Genomic DNA, 21,430 nt, shown 5'->3' with positions numbered 1-21,430 from the left:
TTTTATGGGGTCTTCATAGTTGATCATCACATTCAACAACACCAACTCGAGTACAACCTTATTCATTGTCAAACATCACACACGCTTAGGACTCATCGTATTAAACATTAAGTTTCTTTTTTTCGATCTGGTATCTAATTAAGTATTGTCTAATGTCTAAAATTGTTGCTTCTTTTTCTTTTCTCTAATCCCGCTTTCCAAAAAATAATCAGAATTCGCTACATATTAGGTATCATCATTCTTCTTCTCCTTCTCCTCCTCCTTTCTTCTACAAGACAACGTGCAAAGTCTTTGCAATGCTAGGCGTGCCCTGCGCATTCGAGACAAAGAGGTAGTAGAACCCGGGGAGCAGGATACCATAGTCCTCGGGCAACTTGGCGGAGAAAGACTGGCCGTCGACCTGCACGTTGTCGAGCGGGATGCGGCGCTGATCCGTGTTGGACGAGTGCGTGACGCTACCGGTACGGATGAGCGTGACCTTGGCACCCTTGCCGCCGGCCTCGACGCCCTCGACGGTAAAGGTAATCGTCGCGCCGGCCTTGACGGCCTCCTCGGTGACCCCGGACACGACGGGCCGCGCAGCCTTGGTGCCGTCGGTGTTGTACAGGTAGGGGGGCTCAAAGATTTCGCCGTCGGCGTGGTCGACCGTCTTGTCGCAGCCGGCAGTGGAGCCCAGGATCTGCTGGACGTAGCACAGGCCGCCGCCGCCGGTGAAGACGGTGGCGTCGGGCATAAGGATCGCGACGGAGTGGTAGTTGCGCGGGACGGCCATGGGCGCCATCTGCTTCCACTCCTTGGTTTCCGGGTTAAAGAGCTCGGCGACGAGGATGCCGTCCGTGTTGGTGAAGACGAGGGACTTGCGCTGCCCACCCGTCACGAGAACTTGGCCGTCGGGAAGGACCACGGCGTTGGCGAAGCCGCGGGGGAAGGCCATGTCCGCCACGCGCTCGACCTCGGACGGGGTGCCCGGCTCGCCGATGGTGGTGATGTGGGCATGCACGGTGGCGTCGCTGTCGGTGTAGTCGGGGCTTCCGCCGGCCGAGAGGATCTTGCCGGCGACGGCGTCGTACATGACCCAGGTGCCGCACATGGCGTCGTCGTCGTCGCGGGTGGCGGCCTTGGTGACGGAGCCGGTGCCCTCGATGCCAAACCAGTGCTGGTCCTTGCCCGGGCCGGCCTGGAAGATGCTGTTGTTCTTCCAACCAAAGAGCCAGGCGTGGTTATCCTCGCGCCAGATGCCCTCGTGGTCGTTGGTCAGGATCGGGGTGACGTCGGCGCCGGGGAGGTAGGTCCACTCGTTGGCCTCGGGGTCGTACACCTCGCCGTTCTTGCCCTCGCGCTTGCCAGAGTAGGCTCCGCCAATGGTGAAGATCTTGCCGCTGGAGAGGAGGGTAGAAGTCTGGTAGCCACGGGCAACCTTCAGGTCGGGGCCGCGAGTGAAGTTGTTGGTGGCCGGGTCGTAGATGCTGACGGCCTCGGCGTCGGAGCCGCCCTGGATGACGATGCGGCCATCCTGAAGCTGGCTGATGGCCGGGCAGAACATGTCGTGGTGGGTGTTGGTGACGGCGCGCTCAGAAATCTCACCGGTAGCGAAGTTGTAGTCACCGTACTGGGTCATGCCAGAAGCACCGCCAAAGGCGTCCACACCCCACGAGGAGAAGAACAGCAGTCTGCTGGGCTCGGGGTAGGACGGGACGATGTAAGCCGCAACGGGAATCACGGGCAGACGAATGAGGTCGCCCCACTTGCCCTGGACGGCCGGGTTGATGTTCTCGGGGACGTGGATGGTGTCGAACTGCTTGTTCTGAACCCAGAACAGAGATGTCTCGGGCTCGGCGGCCTTGATGTGGCAAACATTGTTGATGTTGTCAAAAACAGCCTTCTTGCAGTTCTGAGTGTTGGAGCAGAGCTCAGAGCAGGCTTGGATGGTCGTCACATCCTGAACAATCTTGGCGCTGTTGCCGGTGTAATCGGTGCCGCGGCAGACACGGTAGTCGGCGCTGCCCTTGGGAACTCGGTAGCCCTCCTCCTTGAAGGGGCAGGTAGCAAGGAATGTGCCGTCGACAAAGTCGTTTGTCATACGGATAGAGTCGAAACGGTCGTCGGCTGCCCAGTTCATCTCGTTCTTGGTGTCCTTAACGTGACAAACCTTGAGCTCCTTGTCGTAGACGGCTCTGTTGCAGCGAGCATCCTTGTCACAGATCTGGACACACTCGACCGTGGTCTGGACATTTTGAACATATTGGAGACTGCCACCACCATACTGGTAGTCAGAGCCAGGGCAGACAGTGTACTTGACTCCAATGGGCGATTCCCATTCGGCCTCATCGTTCGGGCAGGCTGTGATGGCTGCGGAGGAGAACCGCGAAAAGAGAGAGGCGGCCGCGATGGCCTTGTATGCGGTTGAACGAACCATGTCGGTGTGTTGATGTTTTTGGGAGCTGAACTGCTCGTGTAAGAGAGAGTATGGTTCCTCAAAGAGATCGAGGATGTATGCGTATTGATGAGTGAGTGTAGGTATTAGACACGTATAAGCAATGAGAGACGTGTGTCTATAATTAAGAATAGCACAAAGGATAAGGAGAGGCACGAGAGGCTACTCGTGAGAAATTGTCGATGAGAGCGGCGTTGAAGAAGAGAATTCTCAAAAGGGCAGAGAAGAAGAAGAAACTCGACGATATGTATATACACAACTACCTCGCCAGGCACATCGTGCATCACAGCTCCATCTGCGGCACTTCCGCAGAGGAGAGGACGCTCCAAGAGAGATCCATCTCCCAAAATGTGGAAACTCTGGAGCCCCCAAGCTAGGCTGCGCCATCCCGCAGGTGCAGTTATGGCCCGATAGAGTCTGCCGGGGAGTTGGTCCTTCGTCGACGCCGAGTCGGCGCTGGCGAATGGCGAGGCTTCCCGAGCCGCGATCCCCATCGAGAAAGAGGATAAGGTGGGAACCATGCCCAGATGCTCAAGCCAGGCGCTGGCCTTGGGGCCGAGTGGAGGTCCAAGCAGGAAAAGCCCGTGATGTGGGAAAGACAGGCAGAAGAAATCGTGTGGAGATTCTGAGAAGCCGCTCGGCCATCCATCAGGCTTGTCGCGTTGTTCTGACTTTAGGTTCATCCTCCTCCCATGAATCCTACGGCCGCCCGAACAACAAGACGGCTGGCGGTCAGACACGTCGCACTACGACGACGACGACGACGGCGGCGGTCAACCTGAACCCTCGAGCCTCGAGCCTTTCCCCCTTTGATGTACCCTTGTACAGACCCGCAGAGAGCCCCATTGCTGTGGTTGCAACTTGCTGTTAGCCGGGATCTCCCTCGGGCTCGCGCCGTGGATCGCATGAGTGATCGTCGAACACTGCCTCGAGCTTTGAAGGTTTGGGGAGGAAAAATTCGTCTGAACATTCATGCTTGTCAAAGCTTTTGCCGTGTTTCCCACGAGAGAATCTGTCAAATAAGGTTAGCCGTCGTCCGATGTTCTGGGGAACACACACACACACACACGCACTTTAACATTGGCCGTCTTGACGTAAACAACTGTGCAACTTGTCAGCATCATCCCGTCGGTGTCGTTCGTGTTGACGTTGGCAAAGCTGGGTCGCCCTGCCATGACCCCTGCAGGCAAAGAGAGGACCTCCTCGACGGCCAAGACCAGTGAATTGATGAACGGAGAAGACCGAGCAATTCAGCGATGACAGCTGGGTCGGGTATGGAGTACGGAGTAGACGCCGACCAGTCACCATGGTCAGCTTCTCGTTGCTGGCTGCACGTATCCCGTTCGGCTCGAAACACGCGTAGTTGCTGCCCAGATTCATCAGGGACAATTTTCTTAGGTTTGACGCTGTGTTTCCTCGTATGAATAACGCCACATATTTCCCGAAGGCCCAGATGGTGAGAGTTCGCGTCTTCGTATAAGAGTAGCGTGTTAGACGATCAGCGTATGGCGAAATAAAAGAGGGCACGGGATCGACTCTCTGCTAGATCGTCTGGGAACTCGGTAGCGATGCAGTGCCTGGGAAAGGGTTACTGCAACTCTGCAAGAACGGCACAGCCCTATGAAAGCTAGCCGCCGGTAATCTGCGTCGAACCATGGTTGGACGCTGCCTTATCTCTGGAGACGCACAAAAGTCGGCACAAAAATAGAAAGCCGTTCATCCGGTGTGGGAGGAAGCCCGCCAAGCTGTCCAGGCCCCAGAGCCAGCCAGGCTTGACCAGTGGGGGTTTGGAGAATAAAATGATAGGGAAGAAAAGAAAAACCTCCCCGAAGTTCTGGCGTGAACTCAAAAAAGCGTAGACGCAGGAACCCGGTCACCCTATGGAGCTGGAGCTGGTGTGTTGTTGGAGAACTTGCGAAGGGAAGAAGTTGGAAGGGAAGAACCCCGTTGGCCGGATTCTGAAACGAGCAAGACATTGTGTCGATCCCGCCCAACTTGGCGTTCTTACCCCTGCCTCTTTAGGACCTCGCTAAACCCTCCTGGGACGATGGCCAAGGGATCGTGGAGTCCCCCGGCTCCCCTTTTTCGCAAACCGTAATGTCTTTTTTGATTGCATTAGAGCCTCTATGACTCGTATTCTCTCCTTCCACAACCGCCGAATCGCTCCAACCTTCCAAGCATACTTTGTAAACGTATGCGTCTCCTTTTCTTGGCTGGCTATCCACATATCCCACAGCCTCACGATCCCAGGACAGATGCAAAACGGATAAGACGGATGCGCGTGCACATAAACATCGTATCCGCCCCATTTCCAGTGCAAATCTCCAATGCACAATGCGTCGTCTTTGTCCGGACTTTGACGTCACACCCGGCGGCGGGTAGCCGGACGGGCCGACCGCCTTGAGGTGGGAGCCGGGCAGGACGCCGATCACCGCGAGGAATGGAGGCTCTGCCGTGTTCTCGTACGACTTGCAACTCATTGCATTGCATCCACCACATTGGGTTTCCTGGGCGGACGTTCATCATCAGCCGCATGCCATCGAGATATCGATGGACTACACCTCTGCCAACGACGGCCGAAGTTGGACCCCAGAAACACGTTTAACCCACTAATGAAACTATCGTGAGGATATCTCTCGTGAAACCTCGTGTTCACTAGCTTGCGGGCGCTAGGGATGCTTCGGACCCGAACTCCTCTACATCAAGCCACGAAGAACGGAACAAAGCCGCGTGAGTAGTCACGGGCTCTGTTTGAGCGGTCATTGCGACTGTAGAGACCGACAATACGGAGTAGACTCGGTCCCAATTATACGTGGATCCAAATGACGAGAGTGCCTTCTCGTGAAAGACTTTGCCTCTTTTGGATCAATGATCTCTCCCAACTACCCGAAATGGCACCATGGTAATTGCAAGATCTTGATCAACAATACAAAAACAGCGAATTTTGTTCTAGCTGCAACTTCCTCTGCCCAAACGCAGAATGACTTGGACGTGGGGTTAATCTCCGACGCAGAAACGCCCCGAAACTTTGCTGAATACGATCCTTGAAGTGTGCTGCCCAGCACATCTCGATACGAGTCGAATGGCCATCCGGGTGTTTTGTCATCAAGGCAGACATGGGCATCGCCTACACGTTCTGATATAAGATTCAACAATTCGTCAATACACTGGAGGAGCTTTGGTGTCGCCTTCCTTAGTCTCTGAGCAGGACTCCGAATCTCGTGTACTTAGGTTGGTGTAAGTAGTCTCCAGCATCAAGTTCGCTGTCGCTTGAATTTTCCCGATGCTACGCCATCTATCTGCAGCTCAGAGTACCTTACTTAGCAGGATGGAGGCTGGGATTCGATTGTAAGGCGTACCTACGTGGCCTGCCTTTTGGTGTAAGCTGGGATGCAGTAAGAAAGCAACACCTGGTTTTCCTTGAAGGGGATGTCTTGTACCCATTATGCCGTGATGTCAGTCGATGATGAAACTTCACGCTTCTTACCCAAACACTTGTCGTCGTCTGCCTCTCATCATAAGAAGAAATACCTATCTCTCAGCCCGACGTGCTTGCCTAGAGGAGGACACCTTGAGAGGCACTAGCAACCACTCAATCTAGAGGGTATAAATGGCCGCCGTATCAGCGCCCACACTTCAGTCAAGACATGGCAGGGTCATGGTTGATGGTTGATGGCTTCGTACGCCGGATGGCCATGCTATCTTGTCGATGTCGCTCGTATACAAGACCAGAGAAATCCTGCTGCATCCACCTCCCAACTCACAGCGAACACTCTTCCGCAATTCTATTCAATACAAGCTTATTGGCCATGGAATACGCCACGAGTATCCGATACTGCACGAGGTGAAGCCACTTCAATTGCAGCTGGTACACGAAAGAAGTTTTATCTCGAAGCCCTCCTTCAAGCCAGTCGCGAAGCCCATCATCATAGAAGCTGGCGCGACATCAATCGACGACTTACGCAGTCTGGTCAATTATTTGACTGAGAGCACAAGGCTGGTCCATTTTATATTAACCTCAGGCTCTACGATAAAGGTAACTTGAATCGTGTTTTACAATCTCTGCAATGAGATTATCTGACCGTCTCAATATCGTAGTGAGAGAGTATTCTTATGCCTTTGCACAACATGGAACATTCCGTCTTATCAGGTGTTTCTGTTCCCGAGGCAGCTTCCACGGGATTTCTTGGAGAAGCCGTTTTCTCAAGGTTCAATATCAGTCATTCGGCACTTGTTCTTGAGCAGCTGGCTTCTCATAAACAGTGGTGGAGGAGAGGAGTAACATCAGTCTTTACCTAGGTGCTTCAAATTTCGGTCTAGTGCTGTGAACCTCGCTCCTTCTTGCCCCAACTAGGTTCGTAAGAACGAGACTGATTACTCTCGGATGTCGAGTTCGGCTCCCGCAGCTGCTTTAACGATCCCTATCCCAGACTATCTCGACTTTCAACATTTGACTCTCTCGGCTCGATACGCAAGAGAAAAAGAAGAAGAAAAAAAAGAAAAGGAAAAACTCTTCTAATTCCTCACGACCAGCTTCGCATCTCACGGTGGCTTATGTGCGGCTGGCATTTAGACGCATCTTTACCCCGCATAACATACGGTAGCTCGTGGGATAGATCCCCCTTGTCCTCCCGGTCCTTGGATCAACGGTAACCTCTCTGCCGTTTTCTGCCTTACACTTCCGCCACGCGAAGACTAGAGAGACAGTGGCGCGCACGAAATGCTCCGTAGCGGCAACACCTGTATGACCGTTTCCGGATAGTCACAACAACTACCGTCTCTCGGCCCTACGGTCATGCTGTCTGCGGCTGTTTCCGAGTTATTGGAATCCCATTGTGAAAAGCTGATAGCCTTCAGACTTTCAGCATCGCCTGATATCGAGGATTGAGCCATCCAATCAAGTGACGCATGTCTTGAACCCTACAGTGTTCCCGCCGCGGGGTACTTATCATCATTTGGTGTCGAATGCGGAATGTTGAACCTCAGCTCTCTTATTAGTGAGCTGCGGCTGATGAATGGTGCTCCGTTATCGTAAGAATGCGTTGCTACTACGATGTGATAGCCAATGCCGAGCACTCTTCCGTAAACCGGCTCATGTCTCGCACATTGGATCACGCCGCTGAGGGTCAGTATGTATGGACTGGGGAAAAGGACAGTGGGCACCACAGCCTAGTATTCCCCATATTCAAGGCTTCTCGGAACACAAAATTTGGCATCGCGAGAATATTGCTGGAAATCCATCACGTTTCCTAGAAGGTAACAAGTCATAGCCAGGAAGAGACTCAAAGTTCAAGAACCATTTTATTCTACAGCCCACCATGGAGCTTCACTTCCACAGGAAGCGTTGGCAAGAAAGAGCCCTCGTTAACAACAAATATCAATGTACTAGAGCTGCAAGCTTCCGTTCTGCTAATCCAACAACCAGCATACCGGAAACAGATCCCACTCCTCTCGCTGAGTCAAACGTGGCTGGCTAAGATGGTATGTCTACTGTTCTACGCATCCCTCGAACAACCCTCGTAGCCCTGATACTAGAGAAAGTAATAACATGAGGGTGCAGAGACCATAGAGACGATGTATAAAAGGAGGCCCTCATCCCCCCCAAATTTGACATATCATTGACCTCGAACACATCCTACCTTACATCACCTGTCTCTTCACCCCGCACAAACTCTGCCTCTACTCGAAATACAGAAATCATGCCTGGAGTCTACATTAAGAAGAATGGCCGCGTGCCTCACGAATCTTTGGCTCGTCGCATTGGCGGATGGCTACCGTCAAACCCCCATCGGATCCAGAAACATGTCAGAGAGGTGCTCAAGAGAGCGAACGCCGCAAAGCTGCCCATCGTCCCTCCCATTGCCGACCTTCAGAATCTTCTTAACAATAGCGCCATCGTCCGCATGCTCTTTACCGAGATGCTCACCGAGGTCCCGGCCAAGTACACGACTTACCCCGGAGGCGCGCCCAACGCCGAGATCAGAACTCTCGACGACCTCGTTGCCGCTCTCAATTACCAGATTCAAAGTCCCATACAGTGGAACGATTCAGTCCAGATCGGCACTCCGATCAACGGCCTCCTGGACTGGCCCATGGCCACCGAGGCCGGCTTCGCGGCGTTCCTCCGAGACGACGTCAACAGCGTCTTCCAGAAAATGCTGAACTACTGGGGCGCTTTCCTCAAGAGCACGGCTTCCGCCGTGACGATCACGACGGCAACGAACGGCTGGCTGTCGCCGCAGGCACAGGCTTCAGGCGGCCTGATGAACTTCCTCAACACGTACCAGGCCCCTGACCCCCAGAACCCCACCACCTACGGCTTCACATCATGGGACCAGTTCTTCACCCGCCAGTTCCTGCCCGGTCTGCGACCGCTAGCCTCGCCTAATGACGACAACGTCGTGGTCAGCGCAACCGAGTCGACGCCCTTTGAGATTCAGCGCAATGTCCAGCTTCAGGACACCTTCTGGGTCAAGAACCAGGACGAGCGCACCAACTACAGCCTCGCCGACATGCTGGGCGGCGCCGACGTCGCAGAGCAGTTCGTCGGCGGCACGGTCTACCAGGCCTTCCTGAGCGCGGACAGCTACCACAACTGGCACGCCCCCGTCTCGGGCAAGTACCTCGGCGCGCCCAAGATCATCAACGGGACGTACTACTCGGAGCCCGTCATGTGGAGCTTCCACAACGACCAGGGCCAGTCCGACCCGGACCCGGCCTCCGACGAGCTCTCGCAGAGCTACATCTCCGCGGTCGCCAAGCGCGGCGTGGCCCTCATCCAGGCCGACAACCCGGCGATCGGCGTCATGGCGGTCGTCATGATCGGCATGGCCGAGGTCTCGTCGGTGGACTTCTTCGACGTGCCCGACGGCTCCTTCAAGAAGGGCGATCCGATCGGGTGCTTCCACTTTGGCGGGTCCACGCACTGCTTGATCTTCGGGCCCCACGTCAAGATTGACTTTGCTGCAGATGCCGACCCGGTTGCGAACATCATGACTCCGGGCCCGCCTGTGAAGGTTCTGAGCCAGCTTGCTACTGTTACGCCTTCGAACTGAGTTAAGGGTTGGTGGACTTCGTAGTCCGATTTGTTTCGAAGGATAGCTCTGCTGGAAACCTTTACTTAATGTCTGGTATTACCCTTTTCTTCAAGTCTGGAACTGTTGCCATGATGTTTAGCTATGACAAATTAATCTTATTCTTAAATGTGAGCCTTTGTTTGATGTGAAGTGTACTTACTTACGAACAACAGTGCGTTTGCTTGAAGGTATAACAGGCTCAGATAACGCACCGCTCAAGAACCCCTCAAGCGTGAGCCAGCATTTACCTTTGGCTTGGGCTAGTGCGGTGAGGTGGGATGTAAGTCCCTGAACCCGGTAGTATTCTAGTATCTTAGGCTGTGACCCTCTCACGCAAGCCAATGAGCAGACACTCGAGTCTCCCTTCACTGTATCGACAAGAATTGGATATTGAGTCATGGTAGTATCCTGTATATAGGTAGTATATATATCATACATCTGATACAAAGATCAGGTCTCATGGTAAGTCTCATTCGCTCCCAAAAAAAACAGAACACCTTCCACACCTGCTCACGCTACGATTGCACTTGTCCTGAAAGAGGCAAATCTACAACTTTGACGGCTTGGGCGCCTTGGGTCTCTGAACCGGCGTCGCCAACGGGTCGTACACAGCACCCATAAGGTTGTCAGAGGGCGTAGAGCCGTGGTTGAACAGACTCCGCGTATCGATAAGCGACGGGTTGAGCTGATCGATGCTCGTGCAACCAATAAGACGCATGTTCATCTCCATCTCGTCGCGGAGCAGCTGCATAGCGCGATCGACACCGTCGAAGCCGTAGCCGGCCATGGCGTACAGGAAAGGTCTGCCGATACCGACACCCTTGGCACCGAGGCACAGCGCCTTGATTATATCGGTAGCACGACGGACACCGCCGTCAATGTAGATCTCAATCGCGTTCTCCAAGCCCATGCGGCGAAGCACCGGCATCGTCTCGGCGAGGACCTCAATGCCGGACCGGGCAAAGTCGAGCTGGCGACCACCGTGGTTGGAGAGCACAACACCCTGGACACCGGCCTCGATAGCCTTGACGACGTCCTCAACACGCTGCACACCCTTCAGGATGATGGGCATGTTGGTGATGGACTTGAACCAGGGGATATCCTTCCACGACAGGGCCGGGTCGATAAAAGACGAAATGGCGCGAGCAGCACCCTGGCTCTGATCCGTCGCCTGGCCCGACTGCACGTTGGCGCCCGGGTCGGTGAACTTGGACCGCATATCCTTCTCGCGACGACCCAGCTGTGGCGCGTCGACGGTGATGAAGAGGCCCTTGCAGCCGCGCGCCTCGGCGTGCTGCACAATCTTCTTTGTGATCTCGCGGTCCTTGTTGACGTAGAGCTGCATCCACTGCACCTGGTCGCCCTCGGCGGCGTCCATGAGCTCGTCAAAGGAGCACGAGGCCAGCGTCGGGATCATCTGGATGACGTTGTGCTTGCGGGAGGCGCGGGTGAGGAGGACCTCGCCCTCGGGGTGGCCCAGCTTGCCGAGGGCGGTGGCGGTGACGTAGAAGGGCATGTCGACCTTTGCGCCGAGCATGGTGGTGGTGAAGTCTACCTTTTCGACGTCGACGAGGATCTGCGGCCTGAACCAGATTCTGTGGAAGGCACCGTGGTTTTCGCGCAATGTCTACGGGAAAGATCAGTTAGAAATCGTGTCTAGTCCCCTGCTAGGTGCGATTCTGCGGTGTCGACCTACGATTTCGTCGTCGGCTGCACTCGAGTAGTATCCCCAAGCCGTCTTCTTCATGACTCTGCGTGCTACGGCCTCGAAGTCCATCAGGTTGTAACATTGGGACAACAGTGGCTTCTGCTCAACCCTCTCCAAGCGCTCAATCTCTTCGGGGTCCTCCTCCTTCTCCTCAGCCACTACAGAAGTCATGTCGACGGGGCCAAGATGCTTGGACTGCTCGAGGTACTTGTCGAGGGTGTCGGGCGGGTGGATGGGGTCGAACTCTTCCGTCGCATCTTTGCCGGCGTACTTGAGGATGATTTTTGAGCCACCGGGGTGCTCTAAAGGTCGTCGTTAGCAGGGAAAGCACTTGAGGGTACTATAGAAGAACTTACCAGGCAAGAAGTCCGTCACATCGTAAGCTTTGCCCTGTTAGGTAGCCAATGTCAATTGCCTGCCAATTGACATTGAATCGACACCTCATCATAACTTACGTGAACAATGACCCAGCAAGAGTCGGCACTGTTGTGCTTCGCGATATCGTCACCCTTCAAGCCCATTTTGCCTGCTGTTCGTTGCGATTGTTGTCGTTGTTCCGGACGAAGGGAAGAAAAGGAACTTGGAAATTTATCGACAGGTTGGAAAATCCGGGGTAAAGGCCGGCAAAGAGGTAGATCTTTCTCCACGGGGTAGTGTCTGATTTATGGGTGGCTTGCTTGCTGGTCTAGTCGAATCCAAGGTATTTCAAATCAGAGGGACCGGGAATAGCACGTTTTACAAACACCAATGACGGGCAGAAGAAGTAATGGAAGAGAAGCCGACGCAGATCTAGGGGCCGGAACCAAGAGCAGAAAAAGATGTAGGTGTCGTCTCGCTAGTCAGTCCGAGAATCGGGACTCCAAAAAAGTTCTCCTAGGTCAGAAATGTTGGGGGAAGCAAGCACCTATCTTCTCTTGAAGGGGGGGGATTCGACTTGGAGAAAAGAGACGGTTGCCGGGGGGCGAAACCCATCAAAGGTCATCAGCTCGCTCTTCATTGTACCGTCGCAGACTGCCGCGCCCCACACTGGCTCCAGTGCAGCGCTAGCGGCCCATCTCGGGTCAATGGGGTGCGGGGTAATTTGTCGGTGACGTCCTCCACACTTGCACTTCCTCGGTGTAAACTGCTACCGGTCTCCATCCCGGGCTATCCCCGAAAGGCAATCCGTGCCCACCCACGCACCGTCGCACACCCACGCGTTCGTCGTGGGCAGCATGCCAGCGACAGCAACGCCAACCGCAATCTTTTCGGCTTGGAACCCGCTGCTGATACGGATACTCGCGGCTACACTTCCGAAGGAGGGTGCGGGATGGCCCTTCTTTATCTCAACTACACACGTGTGTATGCGCCACTCGAGCCGTCAACGCCAACTTAGTCTTAATCTAATCGTTCCTTTCGACCGGTACCATGAAGTCTATTCCCTTAAGTGCTCGTCGCCACCGTTTCACACGTATTGAAAGTCACGTAAATCATAAGCAGACACTCACTCTCGACATTAAGGACCTCCTCAACTTCAATCCCTATTTATGATGGAAGCAGTCACTGGTGTGATTGGGGCCGTTATGGAAAAAGCTGGGCAGGCATTGTTCGATTGTATACATCAATGGGTGCAGCTCCTGGGTTGTCAGAAACTGAACTGGCGTCTTCGCCGGCTTATTGTTAGATAATGGTGCTTTGGTTGACCACAGTCACGAAGGCCTATACACTCGATCCCCAGAACACCACACATGTGCTTTCACTTTCATGAGAGACTAGCCTTGAGCCCGTGGATTGCCGTTCCCGGCTTACCTCCCACTGCCCAGCCCCTCATAAGGACAATCGCAAGAAGTATCAGTAGCACCCCCAGGAGTAAGGTCCTGATCAGCGACGCCTGCTTTCTCCGCTTCTCAACCACTTGAGCATCTATCTTGTACCATTCCCAACTCTTGATCGTATGGTACTCATCCCTCAAGATGGGCCTCGCGGGATCCGGCATGATGTCAGCCAGGTCGATTTGTATCTTGAGGAGAAGTTTGACAAGCTTGGCCACCAAAGGGTTGGGGTGCCCGGTGCGCTGTTGTTCTCGGACCTTGGGTGGTACGATGGTGAGGAACAGCTGTCGGCCGAACCATTGGAGATACCTGCCCATTCATGAGATATGCCATTGGCAGATGTCGGGGATGTTCAGTGAAACGTACCTTGGAAACCAAAGTTCGGCAAACTGATCAACAACCCCCTTAGATATCACAGCCCCCTTGACTCTTTCTTCCTCACTGGTATACGTATCAAACGGCAGCTCCCGATACCACTTGTGAAAAGCCTCAAGTTCCTTCCAGTCCCTCGGGAAATTCACCCCAAAGCTCCTCGACCCGTCCTCTGGCTCCGACCGAAAGTGCGCACACGCCCTCTCGGCCCACGCCGGCCACGCCGCCGCCAGCTTGGGGTGTATGTCCCCGACCCTCGCCCCGACGAGGTCCCTCAGGTACGTCTCAAAGTACGCCGACCCGATGAGTGACATCTGGCCCTCCCAGGGGTGGCTGAACGTCCCCGGCGCATTCTTCCACACACCGGCGTGGATCTTATTGACCCTCTCGATGCCCTCGACGGCCTGCGGGGAGGCGCTACCGTACCACATCCAGTCGAGGAGCCGGTCCTGCGTCTCGTAGAAGCGCTGATGGCCGCGGCGGAAGAGCTTGCCCGTGCTGTGGACTGCTGAGGCGCCCGCCGGCGTCTGCGTCAAGAGGATGAGGGTCGAGGTGTAGCCCATGGCGATGGCGAAGCTGGAGCCGGTGAAGAAGGTCGAGGTCTGGATGATGCGGTCGTACTCGGTTTCTGGGTCGAGCTATGGCACGTCAATGAATTCGTTCCAGAATATTTGGATCTTATTGGTGCTTTCGTTGTTACCAACCTGGTCAAGATACGCCGATATCCACTTCCCTTTCCTCTCTGCCTCCGGTGGCCATTCTGGGACCGGCCTTTTGGGTTCTGCTGGTGGCCTTGGTTGTCGTGGATGAGCTTCAAATTGACTTATGCTATCGGTTCCAGGAGGGAGATTATTGGTGAGATCAAGCTTGTAGAAGCTCCTCTTGCGGCTTCTCAAAACGGATTTTTCGTCCATGGCAACTGACTAGGACGATCGAAGCTGATGCGCGGTAATTCTCCGTTACAAGTCTTTTACTTTTCTCAGAAAGGTTCTTGTCGCGAAATTGTCAACCTTGGTCTCGAATGCGGATCTAATACACCGGTATTTGTATTCATATCCAATGTTCTGTACGTATGCAAATTCCGAGAAACCAGTTCATTCCGAAATCCTTGCCTCCCGTAATACAGGCGAAAGTTTCCCCATGGGAAGACACGAGGCATCTTTGTCCTTATTTTTGTTTAAGAAGTCCATGTTACAACAGAAACTCGATAGCCATTTTGCAGGCAACGCACGATGTTGGCTTGGTCAAGGCGACTTGACATGGGATGAAAAGCGAGCCAAGACCACGGGATGACCTTGCGGCAAGTCGTTCGGCAGCCTGACAACGGCAAAGAACAGACCTCAAGAGCCCGTACGCCGCTTAGTGTGCGGTCGCCTGAAGATCGCTTCCTAGTCTGCCCAAACTGCTTACCTTTCTATAAGGTAGAGTGCGGAACCTTTCAAACTCCGGCAGAAACCAGACTCTCGGTGTCGATCAACCATGCAGTGCTATAATGAGATCATGAACAACATTCCATAGAATACATCGACCTAGTTGCAAATACAAACGTTTCGAAACCATTCAATCAGTCAACCGTTCGGCTCGGAAGCAACTTGCATCCGGGCATTGCTGACATGGTGACTGATTATGTATATACGACGTACCCTTTTCCGGTTCATCTAGATTGCATTATGGTAGGTCTTAATCATGGCTTGTTTGCCACATATTGTAATACTTTGTTGAAAAGCCTGCGGTTGCGAGCACGAGTAGATGTTGATCTAACCCTAGGAGAAATATTCAAGTGTGGCAAAGACAGCCGACCTTGCCGACTAATGAATTATAAGGTACAATCCATACCTAGTGACATCCATAACCACAAGTCTTTTCACTGAAAAAAGCCAACTTTTAAAACATGCCATCTGGCTTGTCATATCTTCCAGGAAAAGGATTCGTACATGTCAGGCTATCAGCCCATGGGCCGAGGGTACTCTGCAGGGCCATCCCACAGTACATTTTCAACTTGACTCTGCCCACAGCGGCAAAGCGGTCAGATCTCAGATGCAACCACGCGATGGCAAGATTACAGGGCCTGGTGTTGGTGTTCTCTGCAATAGCCTGTAATCTTGACATCGCGTGGCAACCAAGCGAGAGCTGAAGATAGAGAAACTATATACGAGGCCTCATTCGCTGGGAAGGGGTTGGGGGGGCATAATACCTAGCCCGAACTTCAAAGGTTGCGGGGGTCTGTTGGACACCTCAACTCGAGGCCCAATCAGTGCAACCTATTCGAGTCCAACTGCAGATGCAGGTCTTGACTGTTGGGGCCTGAGCGGCTCGTTCGAACTTTTGATAGGGCCTTGAAGAGGACGTAGCCCGTCACACCTAGATATTCCATGAGCAACAGACCTAGTAGATGCAACCCAGGCTGCATGGAAAATTAGAAACGGACAGCTGCAGGAACTTCGACTTGAGGGGGGAACAGAGTAAAGGGGCTAGCATCTGACCATGCATTCTCTTCGTCGTGACGTTTTTCTATTAACACATCATCCTTCTGAATTGCTTCTTTCCAAACTTGTGACTTGTAAAGAGGCATCCTTCACTGCGGTATGACCGACTCCCGCCAATCCGACGGCGGTTGCCTCTCTGCCTTATGCTCTTGCTTCAAGAGACGAGAGAAGCCGCGTCATGACGTTTCCGGGTCTCCTGCGACCGGCGTTGGCATCCTACCAGCGTCAAAAGCGGCTGACGATGGAAAGCCTAAGCCTACAGACCCCAAGGTCGGACGTCATGATTCAGTACTAAGCGTCTCACGCGCGACATCATCTACTAGTAATGCGGATGACCCTTCACTCCTTCCTGCTTCCAACGTTCCGGGACCATCTGCAATGAACGGCTCTACTCCAACCATTGATTTATGGCAGGAAGCATGCAAGAAGGTGGACGTGAAAACTCAGATATGGATCGCCAGTCTTCCTCCACCGAGCAATGTCCAGAATCCTGCAAGTGAGTTGGCGGAGTTCGTTCGAGCTAGCGAAGAGGAACACAAGCAAGAGTCGTTGAAGCTCAAATCCGGCGACCGAGAGATTCTGTGGAGGAATTATGCGAATAAAGTTATCCCTATGGTGACTGCGATTGGAAATATTGCCATCAACTTTGCCCCTGCGCCCTCTAACGCCGTGTGGTCAGCTATCAAGGTGCTTCTGGCGGTATGTGTTGCAGCAAAGCATGAATACACTCTTGCCAATACAACGATCTAACGATCTTGCAGGCCCACGTATCTGAGCGTGAGGATCTTGTGGCTATTATGGGATGCACCGACATAGTCCTCTGCCTCGTGAGGCGCGGTAGAGTGTACGAGAAGGTCTACATTGGGAACTCCATGTCGCCTAGGCCGCCTTATCAGGAAGATTTGATGACGAAGTTGGTTGAAGTATACGCGAAATGCTTGGAGTTTCTTGCTTTTGTCTACGAAGAAATGGAGCATGGTAGTTTGCGCCGGTTCTTCGACGCGCTCGTTGACCCCGGTTATGGCGAAAACCGGCTATCAGAAGTGAGAGCACTTGAGCAGGAACTTGAGCTTGCAACTCGTCCTTGCAAGGCTACAGCAGATGATGAGCATCGGAGATTGCTTGAAAGTCTTGAAGAACCGATTAAGCGTACCGACAAGAATGTCATGGATATTCTTAAAGTGCTTGATAAGCAAGAAAGAGACAAGGCTATGGAATACGTCAGTGTAATTCCAGTCGGATCTCATCATAACGAAAAGGTCGAAAAAAGAACCAAGGGCACATGCGAATGGTTGGTCAGCCGTCCTGAATTCCTTGAATGGGAAGACTCTGATTACGCTCCGGTGTTTTGGTTGCAAGGTGACAGTAAGTATTAAGGCCCGAAGGCTGTTATGTGTAATAACAAACTGACCACGGTTCTATTCTGCAGTCGGTACAGGAAAATCGTTCCTATCTTCAAAGGTTATTGATCATTATCGATTTCACGACAAATTTGCTAGTTCATCGTCCAGTGAGCCCAGCGTGGGCCTTGCTTTCTTCTACTGCAACAGCTCTGATCGAAATCGTCAAAGCTTTCAATCCATTCTCCGAAGCTACGTCCGACAACTAGGCGAGGTGACCGGTCATCCTGAGAGCATTCATGAGGAATTGTTCAAACTATATCAGAGTAGACAAATCCAAAGCGACATCACGCTCAAAGATTGCGAGACAGCTTTGGTCGAGATGATCAACAGTTATCCTCGAACTGTTCTGATTCTCGACGCCTTGGATGAGTGCAAGAAAGACACGAGACGCCACATTGTTGAGCTCTTCAAACGTCTAGTGGAGAAAACCAAGAGTCTGAAGATATTCATTGCCAGCCGCCCAGAGCACGATATCAGTGACCATCTGAGGTCATTCCAAGAGCTGAGGGCGACGATCACAATCAATACTTCTGATAATCAAGACGACATCGAGAAGTTTGTCAATACAGAGGTGGACAACTTCACTGTGGATTGGAGCCCTGAAACTAAGCAGGTTGTTAAAGAGAAGCTTGCGAAGAAGAGCAAGGGAATGTGAGTTCTAGCTCACACACTATCCTTACCTACTTGAGCTGACTGGAAAAAACCTAGGTTCAGATGGACTTACCTGCAATGGGAACAGCTCAAGGAGTACGAGACCAATACCACTGTCAAAGCCAGGCTTGGAGACCTTCCCAGAACTCTGACTAAAGCCTACGACGAGATTTGCGATAAACACGAGCCTGGGGGCTTTGAGCGTTTCATGCTGCAGCGAGCGGTGAGATGGGTCATGTGCGCCCGCCAGCCTTTCGATAGTTGCACATTGCTGTCAGCAATTCGAGTGGAAAGCGAACAGATGCGTGAAGACGGCATGAAGGCTCTCGACAAGTCAGATCTCACCGAGAAAATGTTGGAGACTGTCTGTCGACATTTGATCGTGAGGGATCCTGAGCTCAAGGTCTGGAGGTTTTCCCATGCATCGGTCAGAGAATACTTTGAAGATAAGAAAGGAGAGCCGTGGGTCAAAGACGCGCCAGCGGAGGTAGCAATTGTCTTGATCAACTGCTTGAGGGATTGCTGCGCAGGTTACTCCTCTATCTGGCCACCCTCAGATGTTGAACCCTTCTCGAGTACCCTCCAGGAAAATTCATGCTTAGACTTAGACGACTGGATGAGGGCAGGAGGGGCGGACCTTGACCAGCCTTTAGATCCTCGGCATCCACTTCAAGCGTACATTCATCGGAACTGGCTCGCACACCTACACGATCTTTCAGAACAAGATGACAGAGCTGAAGACGTAGCCTTTGCTTTGAAACGATTCCTGGGTGAAGAATGTCCTCCTCATTCCTCGAGGGAGTACCGGGTGTTTTGCAGGCAGACATCCCCCTGGTTCGAACCTCAACATATACAGCCATTTGCCAACTTCGCCTTTGGCGTTGTGGCAATGGGTCTCCATCGATTCCTGCCTGAATGGTGGAACGAAGGCCTCGATCTTCCCTCGTTGGTGAATGAGAACGGCTTGAGCCTGCTGCAGATTGCCACCTTTGTTGGCCACTACGACGTCTGTCAATTCCTAATCAGTCGGGGTTGTGACGTCAACGCATCTTTTCACTTCCTTTACGGCCCTCCGTTGTGGATATCAGTAGCCCAGGAAAAGATTGATGTCATGGAGCTGCTCCTCAAGAACGGTGCAAACGTGGACTGCGTCTTCCAAAATCGAAGTCTGGCTTGTCTGGCAGCCACTGTGGGATCTGAGTATTGCACTGTTCTACTGAAGAATGGCCTGGATCCCAACACCAAATGTCCACGCACGTGCTCCTTTGGTTGTGCCCTGTCAGCGGCTACTTGGAAGGGCGATCTCGACGCCATAAAAACCCTGGTTAGCGAGGGAGCAGATGTCAATCCGGAGAATCTCGAAGACCTCTATGGCTGTCCTTTGATTAATGCTATAGAGAGTCAAAATCCCGAATGTGTTCGCCTTCTTCTAGAGCACGGAGCTGATGTCAACGCCATGCCGGAAGATTGTAGATATGGTAGTCCATTGGCAGCTGCTGTATGGAGGAGAAACGTGGATTGTGCTCGATTACTGATTGAATATGGCGCCGATGTCAATGCAGATTTGACGTTTGGAAAACATGGTAGTCCATTGGCAGCTGCTGTATGGAGTGGAAACGTGGATTGTGTTCGGTTACTGATTGAACATGGCGCCGAAGTCAATGCGTATCTGGAGTTCGGAAAATATGGCAGTATCCTGGATGCTGCAATTTTCGGGTTTGTGCCGTCTGTCGTGATGATCAAGTTTCTTGTTGAAGAAGCAGGGGCAGATTTGGCTCAGCTGGCCTTTGTACGGCCCAGGAGAAAGGAAGTCGTAATCTGGAGGAGGCAAAGTGATCAGGAAGACGCGAAGGATGTGGCAGCGTATCTTTTACAGGAACTCCAGATGGAGAGGCAAGTGTTGATCAGCCTCGGCGTTCTCCCCAGGGATTTACCTCCCGATGTAGGTAATACGGCCGACATGGAGTATGATGAGTTGGATGATTAGGATTTGCGTTGAGGGTTTTGGTCTTGAGAGGGGCCTAGATGGTTTGGGTCCAGGTGATGATGACTGCTAGACGCGCTCCATCGCACGCGAGGCCGTTTGGAGTTGGTTTGTGGGTGGAATATTGAATCTCACTGGGAATTCGGGCGCCGCATTTACTAATGCTTCGACCTAAAACATTTCCGCGGTAGAAGTCTAGCTGGGGGAGACTAAGTTAGGATAGCTAGTAAAGTACAACAGATGGAGTAAATTTCGTCGTTTGTTGTGGGGACAAACTTGGTTAGAAACTGACCGAAAGCTTGCTACAATCTACGTGAATAAGACCGTAGTTTTTCATCAAAGGCTATTGAAGAAAAAAGCCCCTCACTGGCTTAATAGATCAGGTGCCATGAGGCCAAACCTCGTTCATAGTCCCGTTCAGCTTGACAGAGGTCCCCGGTCCAGTCGTATCTACATTGAACCCCCAATCAATAGGCTCAAACCTGTACCCTTCAATGGGACGTTTCAAAGTCAGTGCCTGTTGATAGAAAGAACGACGTGAGAGATTTGCGATATCAGAATATCAGATACTAAACGGCATGGGAAGATATCTGAGGGCCAAGAATACGATAGAAAGCACTTGAGGCAGCAGGAGCTGCAGCAAAGAGCACAACCGTAGCAATCGTATGACGCATCTTTGTATGGGTGGTTTCACTGTGTAAAGCCTCTGTTTCTTCAAACGACATATCGCGAACTGCGCCGCCTACGCCCAGGATCAGGCTGGAAAAGCCTCGCAGTATTTCACCCAGGAATCATTCACGGTTCCTCGGACATCATGAGACTTTCCTTAAGTAGCCTATGTGCCGGCTGTGTCTTGTTTCAGAAACTCACATACGGTCTGGCCTGGTGGTGGTCATAATGAAATTCTGATCGAGTTCTGCTGACCGTTGATACTACCTTGAGGTCCAGTTCCAGGGTCCTTCGTAGTCTAGTGCCAAGACTGGATTGAAGAACAACAACCAACGAACATCCAACAGACAACCAACGAACAACCCTTTACACTATGAATTCCAATTGGACCGCATATAGGGTTGTGGATTACATCAACCGATTCTCGTACCCATCGGCCCTTTTGAGGGTCTCATCAGGGTCACCAGCCCCCACGCACCCAGATCTGGAAACCAATTCTTGGAGCGACCCAGACTCTCTTTGTGGTCTTGGTATATGCTCGCTTTCCCCAGGATCATTAGCTGCCTAATCATGTCCAAGTCATGAGCCCGTGGATAGACATGTTCACACAGGAACAGGTGAAACACGGTCAATTTTAGGTAGGCAAGGATAGATATCATCACAAGTCATCTTGGGTATGCAAGCTCTCCAAGTTCCATGTCCCGGTCTCCATCCATGTGAATTCAATACGAGTCAAGACATTTTGCAAATCCAGTATAGGATACTGTACCCGTGAGTTCATTTTGACTCCATCTCTTGATGGTGAACTAACCATCATACCCTTGCGCCGTTCGTGG

At 52.6% G+C, this 21,430-nt stretch overlaps 6 protein-coding genes across 6 annotated transcripts; 2 read left to right on the top strand and 4 right to left on the bottom strand.

The window, feature by feature from the left end:
- Positions 1-268: 268 nt before the first annotated feature.
- On the bottom strand, positions 269-2,416 carry CABS01_16028 (kelch domain-containing protein; the record flags this gene model as incomplete). Its single annotated transcript, XM_060549360.1, has 1 exon — positions 269-2,416. The coding sequence occupies one exon, from the start codon at positions 2,414-2,416 to the stop codon at positions 269-271; it is 2,148 nt and encodes a 715-aa protein (XP_060390748.1).
- A 104-nt stretch (positions 2,417-2,520) lies between these two features.
- Positions 2,521-3,117, bottom strand: CABS01_16027 (uncharacterized protein; the record flags this gene model as incomplete). The annotated part of the gene is made up of 1 exon (XM_060549359.1): positions 2,521-3,117. One exon carries the CDS (start codon positions 3,115-3,117, stop codon positions 2,521-2,523), a length of 597 nt encoding a protein of 198 aa, XP_060390747.1.
- Positions 3,118-8,133: 5,016 nt separating this feature from the next.
- Positions 8,134-9,489, top strand: CABS01_16026 (phosphatidylserine decarboxylase; the record flags this gene model as incomplete). Its single annotated transcript, XM_060549358.1, has 1 exon — positions 8,134-9,489. The coding sequence occupies one exon, from the start codon at positions 8,134-8,136 to the stop codon at positions 9,487-9,489; it is 1,356 nt and encodes a 451-aa protein (XP_060390746.1).
- Positions 9,490-10,057: 568 nt separating this feature from the next.
- CABS01_16025 (FMN-dependent dehydrogenase) lies at positions 10,058-11,739 on the bottom strand (the record flags this gene model as incomplete). The annotated part of the gene is made up of 4 exons (XM_060549357.1): positions 10,058-11,137; positions 11,207-11,520; positions 11,575-11,608; positions 11,674-11,739. The coding sequence occupies 4 exons, from the start codon at positions 11,737-11,739 to the stop codon at positions 10,058-10,060; spliced, it is 1,494 nt and encodes a 497-aa protein (XP_060390745.1).
- A 1,220-nt stretch (positions 11,740-12,959) lies between these two features.
- CABS01_16024 (uncharacterized protein) lies at positions 12,960-14,315 on the bottom strand (the record flags this gene model as incomplete). Its single annotated transcript, XM_060549356.1, has 3 exons — positions 12,960-13,338; positions 13,396-14,039; positions 14,106-14,315. 3 exons carry the CDS (start codon positions 14,313-14,315, stop codon positions 12,960-12,962), a joined length of 1,233 nt encoding a protein of 410 aa, XP_060390744.1.
- Positions 14,316-15,986: 1,671 nt separating this feature from the next.
- CABS01_16023 (uncharacterized protein) lies at positions 15,987-19,928 on the top strand (the record flags this gene model as incomplete). The annotated part of the gene is made up of 4 exons (XM_060549355.1): positions 15,987-16,586; positions 16,649-17,252; positions 17,317-17,941; positions 17,999-19,928. 4 exons carry the CDS (start codon positions 15,987-15,989, stop codon positions 19,926-19,928), a joined length of 3,759 nt encoding a protein of 1,252 aa, XP_060390743.1.
- Between the last annotated feature and the right edge of the window lie 1,502 nt (positions 19,929-21,430).

Source organism: Colletotrichum abscissum (assembly GCF_030869225.1).
Source record: "Colletotrichum abscissum strain IMI 504890 chromosome Unknown Scaffold_79.1, whole genome shotgun sequence".
In the NCBI taxonomy this organism is placed as follows: Eukaryota; Fungi; Ascomycota; class Sordariomycetes; order Glomerellales; family Glomerellaceae; genus Colletotrichum; species Colletotrichum abscissum.
The sequence above is the reverse complement of the archived record's forward strand: the minus strand, read 5'-3'. Positions and strand labels throughout refer to the sequence as shown.